The sequence below is a fragment of the Globicephala melas genome, chromosome 4, assembly GCF_963455315.2.
Source record: "Globicephala melas chromosome 4, mGloMel1.2, whole genome shotgun sequence".
Lineage (NCBI taxonomy): Eukaryota > Metazoa > Chordata > Mammalia > Artiodactyla > Delphinidae > Globicephala > Globicephala melas.
The window spans coordinates 67190117-67202615 of record NC_083317.1 but is presented as its reverse complement, the minus strand read 5'-3'; the positions used below and the strand labels follow the sequence as shown (position 1 = coordinate 67202615).

The window sequence follows — 12499 nt, the reverse complement described above, 5'->3', positions numbered from 1 at the left end:
TACCCTATCGAAGAACCACCAGAACCTGAAGGTACTCTTAAAAGTATAATAATAAAAATTCTATTTTATGGAATGCCTCCAAGCTTCTAGGCATTTTCACCAAGATGATGAAAGCAAGTTGATAAAGAAAATAGGAGAATATAAATGCCTCAAACTAATAATCATTACATTTCCACAAAATTAAGAACTGTGAAGAAATGTAAACCTCCTACTTATTTGAAGAAGTTCTTTAATGAAGGGGTAAAACTCCACAAAATTTGAGAATATAATTTCTATTCTTATTCACAATTGTTCAAGGATTGTAGGCCCAGCAGAAAAAAAAATTTGCTCTTAGCAAGTGGTAATTTTAACAATTCTCTTCCATTCCAGCTATCTGAAAGATTCACAGGATAAAATTCAAATTCTTTTGCATTACACATCAGGCCCTTCTTTATCTGATTCCTAAATACCATCTCCGACTATGTCCCCATATGCACCCTTTCTTACCTAGCCATAGTGGCTTATATATAGTTCTTCAAATGTAACAGACTCTTTTGTTGCTTTGTCTTAGCCCACGTCTTTCTTTTCTCTAAGAGGTCCTTCCCTCTTTCCTTCACCTGGGTAATTTCAACTCATCTTCAAGACAGCATATCCTGATGTCTCCTCTCCCTCGCCAGGCTGAATCGCCGCTCTTCTGTACTCCCATAATATTCTGTGTATACCTTTATGATAGTCCTTACATTACTAAATTTTAATCAATTATCTCCTATCTTCCTCATTAAATGATAATATTTTTTAGGACACCTACCACGTCCAGTCTACCTCTGTCTTCTTTTTTTATTTTTATTTTTGGTCACGCCACATGGCATGCTGGATCTTAGTTCCCCCAACAGGGATCGAACCCGTGTCCCCTGCAGTGGAAGTGTGGTGTCTTAACCACTGGACCGCCAGGGAAGTCCCTACCTCTGTATTCTTAACAGCTACCTAGCAAAGGACTTACCACACAGAAAGTATATGCATATATGGACTGTCTGTCCAACCATCTCCCTTTCTCATACACACATATACACACAAAAATATTGAGGCGTAGTCATTTTGGACATATCTCTGGTGGGCTGAGGTGGGGAGGGAACTACTTTTTCCCAAATGATTTCTCTGCTATTTCATAAATTTACAATTTGAAGCTTGAAATTTTCCTCCTATAGTTGTCATTCCTTCAAGAAGTATTTTCAATTGAGACCAAAATCGAACACATGGTAGATGGTAACTCTTGATTAAAGCTGGATTATGTGTGAATGAAAAAGGTTTATTAATAAATGTAAGAATCCCCATCTGCTTGGAGTAGAAAGACAATGCAAGGGATGAGGATGGGAGGATTGCAATTTGAGAAAATAATATGCTACGTGGCAAAGAAGAACTCATCTAAAGTTCTGCAAACCAATCATCACTGATCAATAATCCTATAATCTGAGACCAGGATAACAGGTGGTGCCTGTTATCCACCTGAGGCTTTTCAATAACTTTTAAGATTAAGTGAATGATTTGGGCTTTTCTTTAATAAACCTCATAAAGCAAAAAAAGCCTTAGATTATTGGGTACTTAATATCCAAACTATTTTAGAGACACCAGAATCTGAACACTTTTTAAAAACAGAGTAATACAAAGGCTTACTAATCTACAATGTCTCAGACTGATTTCTTCAATTTCTAAGGGAGCAAATGAGAAATATACAATAAAATGCACCCACAAATTTCATTAACATTAGGGAAACCTTCAGAGGCAGCAACTCATATAGTCTGACATATAGGTGGGGTCTCAATATATAGTGTTGACAGACAAAAGGAAACAGATGGAAGGCTAGATAGAGGATAGAGAGCTTGCTTGCTATACCTCTAACCATGACAAGCCATCACATAAATGTATACAAGAGAATGTGGATGAACTAGCACAAAACCATTCCTATTACAAAAGTTAAAACAATGTAAAAAAATCTCAGAAAGTCTAGTGTTTTCTATGTTAGAGTATAAAATTAGTCTTGGTTTTCTTTGAGAATAGATCAAGTCAGTATAAAAGGAAAAAGAAACTTAGGTTGAATGCTAAGAAATTTCTAACTCAAGGACTGAGAAAACTAGAGCATACAACAAAGAACTTGCATATTTATGTAAACAGTATTTGACAGCATTACTTTGATATATCTGAAAATTTTTGAAATGGGCAAAATTTTGGTAAAGGCCTACCTGACCTAGTCTCTTTCTTTTCCAGTCCATTCCCTAAGTCATTGTTAAAATCACTCCCAAAGCACAAATCTAATCATGTTAGCTCTCTGCTTAAAAACCTCTAATGGTTCTCTAATACCTATGACATAATCTCAAAATTCTACATTACAACATAAAAGATTCTTTATAATCTGGTCCCAACCTACCTTTCCAGTCTCTATTCCTATCAATCATTTTTCATTATTCTGTAATTTACTACATTCATTCATTTATTCCACTTGTCCTTTCTCCATTTGGAGCCTTTCACATACTGTTCCTTTTGCCTAGAATATTCTACTCCTCTTATAACGGATGAAATTCCACTTGTCCTTTAAGTTTCAGCCCACATAGCATATGCTTTATGAAGCCTTTCAAGATTCCACCAGGCAGGGCTTCCCTGGTGGCGCAGTGGTTGGGAGTCTGCCTGCCGATGCGGGGAACGCGGGTTCGTGCCGCGGAGCAGCTGGGCCCGTGAGCCGTGGCCGCTGAGCCTGCGCGTCTGGGGCCTGTGCTCCGCGGCGGGAAGGACCGCGGCAGTGAGAGGCCCGCGTGCCGCAGGGAAAAAAAAAAAAAAAAAGATTCCACCAGGCAGAGTATCTAATTCCATTTATGTGCTTAAACAGAATTTTGTCTCTGTTCTAATCTATAGCACTAGATAGATGTTTATATGTCTGTCTGCTGTAACAGATTAGGACTACATGGCAGGGCATATGTTATTATTCCTAGTTTGGAGAACAAAATCTGGCTCATAATAGTGATTTAATAAATATCTGTTTAGACCTCCAATTGTTTCAAATCATTTAATATGATAGTTCTTGAAACTTACAAAGTAAATTTTAAGAGTTTAAGATTGTTTTACTTAAGATAGTTTAAAATATGATTTTTTTGCTTTGCTATATTTATTAATTTTTTAACTGACTACCACTACATGAATTGTACAATCATTTTCATTTAAATTTAGTGGAAATCCTGTAAAAACATCTATTTAGTTTAAATATATGGAAATACTCACTTCTATATTTGGTAGAGTAATTGTCACCTGTTCACCTTTGCCGACTTCAAGCTCTCCTTCACAAGAAGTGTCAATAGAAGCAGGTTTGAAGTCATCTAAAAATAGATATAGATACTGGTTTTTATAAGATGGAAGAATACCTGAATACCTGGGTATCAAAAATATGAGCATGTTTCAGAGTGATAAATCATTTTTCAATAGCCAGTAATTAAAAAGGCTTAGAAGAGTCTTAATATTGCAAACAAACAAAATACAATCCAGATTATTTGTGTATGTATAATTCTGAGAGAAAAAGAAATAGCTACACTCTAAAACAGTATTTCTCACTTCATGATCCCTTGGGATCCTGTTTAGATCAAGATGAACTAGACTACGATGTTCCACTGCTAAAAATGAAATAATGTCAGTATCTTGACAATTTTCTAAAAACCAATATCAGTAGAACATCTTCAATTTTCAGTTTTTTTCCTCCCCTAAATTTTTCTTAAACCACCTTGGGCTCCTACTACCACTTGTCTGCTGTCCTAGCAGAATACAAAATGAATGAAAACACAGCAAACACACATTCATGGGGAAAATTTAAAGAAAACTTATTCAGTTTAACAGCTTGAGTTTTTCATGGATACATACACCACTAAAAGATGTGTAAATTTAACCAAATCTGCCACTTCAGAAGAAATTAAAATAAGTTTTCATTTTGAATTAGATTATAATTCAACTGATGTCATTAAAATATATCACCTAGAGGGAACACAAGGTGCTAAGATATTTCACATACTGAGCAAGTTTAAAAACCTCTAAGATATGAAAGTCACTTAAAAATAATTCACATCAGTATACATCAATGACTAATAAGAACCTGCTGTATAAAAAATAAATAAAATAAAATTCAAAAAATATATATATATACATCAATGACTGAAAATAATTCTGATACAGAATTCCTTTGCTGTTGCCAGGTTATCTTCTGGTTTCTTTTAAATAGAGGCTGGTAATCCAGATTTTTGTATAAAAGATCTTGATTTTTAGGTATTTACAACCAAATCATGTTAAAACAACAACTGTGTGGGTCAAAAAAAGCATCTCTAAAGTCAAAATCAGCTGATAGGATGTAAATCTATAACCTCTGTTTTAGTGTTTAAAAACAGATTTTTTTTCTTTATATCATTACTTCTGATCTTCACAACTCTCTGAATTGAATATTCTCACCCATATTTTACTGATGGTGAACTCCTCTAAAGTAACGAAGCCAGTAAAAGATAAGCGAGGAACTCAAGCCACACACTCTACCCAGCCCATATTATATAGCCTCTTTGCCTTAGATCCACAGTTCCAAACTTTTGTGTATATGCATGTGTCTGGAGGGGTAGTGTTAGGAGATGAGGGATAGTCATAAGTCCCTATCGGAATCTGATGAAAATTATAGACCAGCTACAGATCCTCTCTGTATAAAAATGCATATATGGGGACTTCCCTGGTGGCGCAGTGGTTAAGAATCCGCCTGCCAATGCAGGGGACACGGGTTCGAGCCCTGGTCCAGGAAGATTCCACATGCCGCAGAGCAACTAAGCCCATGTGCCACAACTACTGAGTCTGCACTCTACAGCCCACGAGCCACAACTATTGAGCCCGTGTGCACAACTACTGAAGCCCGTGCACCTAGAGCCCATACTCCACAACAAGGGAAGCGAAGCCACCGTAATGAGAAGCCCGCACACTGCAATGAAGTGTTGCTCGATGCAACTAGAGAAAAGTTGCTCGATGCAACTAGAGAAAAGTGTTGCTCGATGCAACTAGAGAAAAGCCCGCATGCAGCAACAAAGACCCAATGCAGCCAAAAATAAAAAAATTAATTAACTTTTAAAAAAGTAATACATGCTTAAAATATGCATATATGAATATACATATCAAATTCTATATAATTTCAAGGGATTCACAAGCCCTTGAAGCCTATGCATAAATGCCTATAGTATATGTGATACCAATAACAGACAGAAATGTACTCAAAATATCTGTAGGTTTGCTTAATGAGCTGGAATTTATAACCAGTAAGTCCATCAAAACTATTCTGAACCTATTTATATTTCTAATTATTATTGTTAGAATAAATTGCACATTTTATTACTTGTTATATTAAGTAGAGTTGTCTTTTATTTACCTTCACACAAGAAATTTCTTTTTAAGTATACAAATTTTGAGATTCAAGGGGTTAAATATAGCTCTAGAACTACAGAATTTGTTGAATAATCTCATGTTCATGCTTTCCATATGTTTTCTAATGTCAAATGTATTCTCTTCTAAGTTGGAATGATTCCAGACTAAATAGTTTATTTCTTTTGGTTCTTCTTGGTTTGGAAGCCTCACCACTAATTTTATCGTTTATTTTCTCTGGATTTCCTTCATTTATGTTATTTTCTTCAGATTTACAATACAATTACTTATATTACATAAAGAGTGGAAAAACATTTCCTGCCTTATTCTCAACACTTTTCCTATCATTGTTGATCACTTCTCTGACTATTTTGGCTGTAGCATCACACAATGTCAATATCTTCACAAAAGAGTCCACAATTAGTAACATAAATTTATTTCCTGGGATCTGAACTAATTCAACTAACTCCAAAACCCATACCCTTTCCAGTATACCACACTAATCAGAGAACATTAACTGTAAATATAATTTCAATCCTATTTTTCATTAGTGTACTTTCTAATGTGTGCCCATACCAAAGCTTAACAACCAGTTTTTTGGGAGTGGCTCCACTTGGTGCCTCAGACAATCTTCCTGTAGTCACTGTCCATGAGCTCATCATTTCATGACAGGAAAAAATGGTGTCATTTACAAACTTAGGAATTTCAATCTTTATTCCCTTATCTGGTTATAAATTGTAAAACTAGTACTAGCTCAAATCCAAAATTTATTCTAATGGGTCCTATTGCTCAAACTCTTCTACCCAGTGAAGCATCTGCTGTTAAGCATTAAGTTTATCATTTACAGAACATCCCACGTCTTCCCTACCACATGCCAGACTATGTTTTTGATAGGTTTTACTGCCAAGCCCTGATAAATGCTTTTTTTTTTTTTTGCAGTACGCGGGCCTCTCACTGTTGTGGCCTCTCCCGTTGCGGAGCACAGGCTCCGGACGCACGGGCCCAGCCGCTCCGCGGCATGTGGGATCTTCCCAGACCGGGGCATGAACGCATCCCCTGCATCGGCAGGCGGACTCTCAACCACTGCACCACCAGGGAAGCCCGATAAATGCTTTTTGAAAGTCTAGGTAAAGTACATTTATTGGCACTCTGCATACACACATGAATATAACCCTTCAATAATAATGGTGACTACTATTTATTCTCTACCATGCACCAAAAACTGTGCTAAGTTGTTTATACTATCTTACTTAATCATGAAACTCTGAAATGTAGATATTACAATTTCCATTTTACATTTAAGAAAACTGAGACTGAAAGCTTCGAGAATATTACCAAAGCCATTACACATATAGGTGGTGGAGGTCAGAATTCACATCCAGGTTTTTCCAAAACCTCAGTGTATTGAACAGGCATCATTACCCAAGTACATAAAGATAGAATACTACTTTCTCCCAGGTAACATTGATTTGTTATAAATTAGGTCCACCCTGAAGGGGATTAAGAAGTACAAGCCTCCAGTTACATAAGAAACAAGTCATGGGGATATAATATACAGCATAAGGAACATGGTCAATAATATTGTAATAACTTTGTATGGGGACAGATGGTTACTAGACTTATCTTGGTGATCATTTCATAATGTATGCAAATGTCAAATCATTATGTAGGAAACCTGAAACTCACATAATATTGTATGCCAACTATGTTTCAATAAAAAAATTTTAAATAAATAAATGTCATGCTAAAATATATTTGAACCATCCTTACAAATTATCATGATACTTTCAATATATATCTTTACAGCCTTACCTGTTAAAAAAAACTTAGAAGATTTAGAAAGATATTTACATTTAGTGAATGAATGAAAGCTTCAAGCATTATATAAAACTGATATTGAAAATATTGTATTTTTCACATACCTATCAATTTAAGGGCAGTTCATAATTTTAATAAAAAATGATAGAATGGCTGAATTTATTGCTTCATTCTATAGATAAGATGAGCTCAGCAACTTAAAGTGAATTGTCTATTTTACATGTTAATAAAAAGTTGAAATTAATGTATTATCTGTGTGTATTTCTGTTCTACTTTATTACAGAGCTTAAACATGAGTATATTTTTCTGAAAATAGAAACAAAGTTTTTCTTCAGTTCCCTGAGGAAAAAACATATCTTTATATGTAGTAGTGATAATTAAAAATACTAAACATTTTTGGTTTTCAGAAAGAAAAATGTGCAATTTTTTAAAAAAATAAATAAATCATATCCACCTGCCTGTATGAAACTCTATAGTTTCCATCCCTCACTCTGAGTCCTTAAGGATGAGAATCATATGGGAAATGAACCTATCCTCAAGGATAATGATTGGTTTTCTTTTAATAAATCTAGAAAGGTTTTGTCTGCTTCAACAAGAATAAAACTAAGGGCTGAAAACCTTTCTGATGTCTTCCACAGGATTAAAGGTGTATTCAAACATTTGGGGTTTTTGTGGTTATTATTATTGTTGTTTTGTTTATTTTCATTCTTGTAACAGGATCACCCGATACTCTGATTCTGAAGACACGATTCCAGCATTTTGAGAACTTTTATAAATAAAAGGCTTTGAAGCACCTGCAAAGTGCTTTTCGAAGGCTATTTCTTATTCACTTAATTTGGGGCTTATGCCCTTAAAAAGAGACTATATACCCAAGTTACACGAAAATAGATTCTTGAGCAAATTTGTGTAATCTCAAACCTTATCATTAAAAAAACTGATACTAAGATTACTGCATACCTGAGAAAGAAGAGGAAAGGAGAGGGAAGTTATTACTTGAGAGAAAGGCATGGAGAAACCAGGTAAGAACTATATCATACTTCTGAAAAATGGGGCTGAAGAAGGAGAGAAACTGCACAGCCAGCACTAGCTGTTTCAAGGTCTTAGACCACAAAGTATGGTAAAGAAGGGACAGTGTTGAAGATCTGTTTGCAGATATCGCCCCCATTTATTCTATCAACCGGATATTAATTTTGCTTAATAAAATCCTTTCATAAAATGTAAATATATCCTTGGAGAGTTAAACTTATTGGTTCTTCATACCTTTACTCTGAGTTACTGTAATTAGATTGTGTACAACTTAAGTAAACTTTTGGAGAATGTGAGTTTTAATTGAAACATGGAACACTTCAGAGTAAAAACCATAAAGATCTCTGAACAGTCTAAGGACAGAATGACTGAGAAGGGTGGAATGATGAGACACTAAGGAAGGGCAGGGCTAGAAAGAGGAAGTGAAAAAATACCTACTTTACAATTTGGCCACAGAAAAATAAGAGGTTATGATTCAATGATCTCAAAGTTTCCTTCCCACTCTATAATTCTATGAGGGCTATTATGCAAAAAATGAATGTTTTACATACCAAATCATAATATGCTATATTTTCCTTCCTGGAATCTACACCATCCAACTATTAAAGCATCCAACTATTGAAGCAGAACTGAGGTAGCCTCAATAACATAAAAGAGAAAAATGTATCAAAACTAGTTCCAGAGGACAAAGGGAAACCAAAAGGAGAAATCACAGGGGGTAAATATCTTTCTAATAAATTCATAACACACCCTTCAGTACAGTGATAATCAGTATTTGATAAGTGACTGAATGAAATCAGGGGTCCAAAAGAGATACAGATTATTAGAATCGTCCAGAATATTTCTCCAGGAACACAGTAAATAAGAACCCTCATCAGTCAGACACCAAAAGTGAAGAAAGGAGAGAATGTTTTCCTACCAACCTAAAGGAATTTTCATCAGCCAGACACCAAAAGTTAAGAAGGGAGAGAATGTTTCCCTACCAACCTAAAGGCATTTTCCCTTCCCATTTCCCTTTGCCCCCTTCCATTTGTCACCTTATTACAGCTGTTCCTTGAATAACACGCACCGGTCTGCACCGCACGGGTCCACTTACATGAGGATTTTTTCCATTAAATAGAGTATCTGTATTTTCATCTTACAGATCTTTAAATTAACGAAGTGTGGGGAAAAGTCTGTGTTCCATTAGAGATCACAATACGTGTAATGAAAAAAACTACAGAGTTTGAGTCCTGATTCTACCCAAACGGCTTCAGCTTCGGGATCTTGGGTGAGTCATGTATCGATTCCTTCGTTTTTGAGGCAGAGATAGCAATCCGTGGATTTTCCACTGCGCGGGGTCGACGTCCCTAACCCCTGCGTTGTTCAAGGGTCAACTGTATACTTTCCTTACCACCTCTGCATGATCCGCCAGTCACGTCTGCCTCCACCCATAGTCACCCCTGTAGACCTCCTCCACAAAGCGTCCCTTTCTACCTGCTGGTCTTACCTAAATCTCTCTGCTCAGAATTACCCACACCTGCTCGACCAGGCTGCTTCCACCGGTCCCCTAGCACTCCGGACAGGGCAGCGGGTCGCGCTGGGCACCGCATTCTCCCATAGAATAAGGGGTGGGGGCCTCTGTTCGAACACGACTTGGAGAGAGTTGTGCTTCCGCACCCCCATACCCAGAGCTCCCCCCAGTTTCCCCGGGGGTCGTCCTCACTCACAGCGCACAGTGTGGAAGGCGCAGCGCGGCTGCTTCTCAAAACTCTCCCCTAACTTGAGAACCCGCTCGCGACTGTCAATATGCGAAGTTCCCGCGATTCCATTCATCATTCTCCTCCGGCTCCAACTCTGCCTCGGCCACCGACGCTCACTACCCTCTGCCAACTCAGCCTGAAGAACAGGCGCTCGGCCGCCGCGGGCGTGGCCACCATAGCCTCCGCCCCGCGGCCGACAAGCGCGGTCCCACCCGGCCTCTCGCGTGCTGATTGGCCTCCTGGAGATTGGCGCCCCGCCCCTTGGCCCCGAGACTCCTGGTCCTGCAGCCAGGCTCCATTTCCCACGTTGCGACGCACGCAGACCCCGGCACGCCGCGTTTCTGAGGTGCGCGGTGGGGGCGGGGTTATTCGGCGGAGCAGCGTGAAACAGGACTGAGGTAGCCGACCTGACTGGGCGGCTGGGGAAGGAGGGCGCCCCGGGATACCGGGAGGCCCGGACCGCAGGCTTCTGGACCAAGCGACCCATCTTGTAGGAGCTCTTAAAGGGAGAATCGGCCTGCTCCACGCCTTTTCTGTGGAGATCTGGTGTGGAAACTGAGGCGGGGGAGGGGCGGAGCCTGGGCACTAGGCCTGATGTCTTGTCCAAGGCCAGATAGCACGAAAGCCGGCTCTAGAATCCGGAGTAGAGACGCCCGTGGCCTCAGAGACGCAGTCGGTGGACCTGACTGAAGGCGACGCCGTTGCCTCAGCAATCGTTTTTTGACCTTATGTTCCAGAGGAAGTTCCTGGTGGTATAAGGACTGGGATAGAGGGAGGAGGGTGAAGTGGGGCGGGTAAAAAAGTTTCAGAGTTTGGAACTGCAGATATTTAGGATTACTTGCAGCTGGAATCCATTGGGTTACCTTCTTTATCTTCTTCACAGTGATCTGTGGCGGCGGTAACGGCACGGCCCTGAAGACCGAATTCCCAAAAGATCAAGGCCCGACCTTGTGCTCTGGCAGCAGGGTAATAGCATTAATAATTGAAAAATAATTGTCTTTTTTTTCATTTTTTCTGTCAAAAGTTCGTGAGTTTAAGGGTAAAGATGAGAGAAGTGCTGTATTAGAAGAGAAGCATCCAAGAGAAGGTGTAAAAATGGTTGCCATAACGGTGGTTTTTCAGGGTAATTACGTAATCCGAAAACTTTCTTACTTAACTGCTACCGTCGCCAGGTTTGTAATTTATTGTTCCAGGCAGGTAGATGAATGTGTCTCTCGCAGCCTATCCGCTTGTCCAAATTCTACTCTTTTAAGGCGGACTAAGACTGTTCCCTGAGGTAGTTAAGCGCTCGGGTTCTAAAGCCAGAATCTTTGGGTTTGAACCCCAGCTTCATACTCTGTACAGTATGACTTTGTGCAAACCAAAGTTAAGGATGCTGATCATTAAAATGGGAGGAAAAAATAATAGTACTTATTATACCTTACAGTTGTTGAGAGGATTAAATTAGGACAAGAAAGCATTGAAAACAATTCATGGGATAAAGTAAAAGCTCTCTGAATGGTTATTATTTCTGAGACTTTACTGTCATGCAACATTTTAGGGCCATCTTTGGTGGTTGCCTTCTTTTCTAAACCTTGAATTACTCTAGGAGGTAGGAATTATTATTTTGTTTACAGGTAAGAAAGCTTGTTCATGGAAACCCTGTCCTCTGACTCTGTGGTCTTTATTCTTATCATCTGTGTCACCTATTTGGCATGTAATGTATTTTACATAATTATTTTATTTTACATATGTGCGTATATAGGTCTGTGTGTATACTTTTCTTTCCTAACCAGAATGTGAGCAGGAAATCTGTCCTATATAAAATCTTTGTGAACCTTGAGTCTATCATAGAGCCCTACGCATGTTTGGTGGTGGTGATGATGTTTTAGTGATGTTTTATTATATTAGCCAGAGGGGAAAAACAGTGTTGTGAATCTATTTTACTTTAAAAAGGCTTTCAACCGGAAGTCTGAGGTTTCCATTTATAACCAGGAGAAAAGCAGAGCATCAAGAAGTTGAGGTTTTGGAATACCCAAAGTTTGTGCATTTATTCATTGTTTCAACATATATAAATACTAAGTACCTACCACGTGCCAAGTGCTAGTTTAGCCTCTGGGAATATAACAGTGAACCAAAGAGGTAAGAAGGCAGCCACCAAGGATGGTATGAGTTTTGCCCTTGTGAAGCTTACCTTCTAATGTGAATTTTCTCTAAACATACATCTAAATGAAATATGTTGTACTAGCCCAGGAAGAAACAAATAGACTAATGGACTAAATAGAATCTAAAAATATACCCAAGTGACATTTCAGATTGCTTCTCTTGTATCCATTCATGATAAATTATCTCAGAAATTTATGATAGCTATGTGCATTTGTTCTTTTTACACCAATCTGTAACCTCATCTGACGTTATAGCTTCCTATCTTAAACCACTCACAAAAATAACTTACATTTGTATTGAAGATATAAATAAAGTATGTTTTTGAAGATATAAGTAAAACAAAATAATAAAAACAGTAGAAAAAATTAGAT

General features: G+C 38.1%; 2 protein-coding genes across 6 annotated transcripts in view; one reads left to right on the top strand and one right to left on the bottom strand.

Moving 5' to 3' along the window:
• The window catches only part of EAF2 (ELL associated factor 2), a 61500-nt gene extending 51407 nt beyond the window's left edge, over positions 1–10093 (bottom strand). For both annotated transcript variants that reach the window (XM_060298137.1, XM_030858007.2), the window contains exons 1-2: positions 9951–10093; positions 3247–3341 (exon numbers count right to left, since the gene is read on the bottom strand). In XM_060298137.1, the coding sequence (XP_060154120.1) occupies positions 3247–3341; positions 9951–10059 (204 nt within the window). In that variant the 5' untranslated portion in view covers positions 10060–10093. The remainder of the gene's footprint in view (positions 1–3246; positions 3342–9950) is intronic.
• A 155-nt stretch (positions 10094–10248) lies between these two features.
• The window catches only part of IQCB1 (IQ motif containing B1), a 46254-nt gene continuing 44003 nt past the window's right edge, over positions 10249–12499 (top strand). The window contains exons 1-2 of one of the 4 annotated variants that reach the window (XM_030857940.3): positions 10249–10381; positions 10867–10949. The gene's annotated coding sequence lies outside the window, so the exon portion shown is untranslated. Of the gene's footprint in view, positions 10736–10866; positions 10950–12499 lie in introns of all 4 variants that reach the window. The other 3 variants (XM_060298135.2, XM_030857948.3, XM_060298136.2) reach the window with 3 other exon arrangements.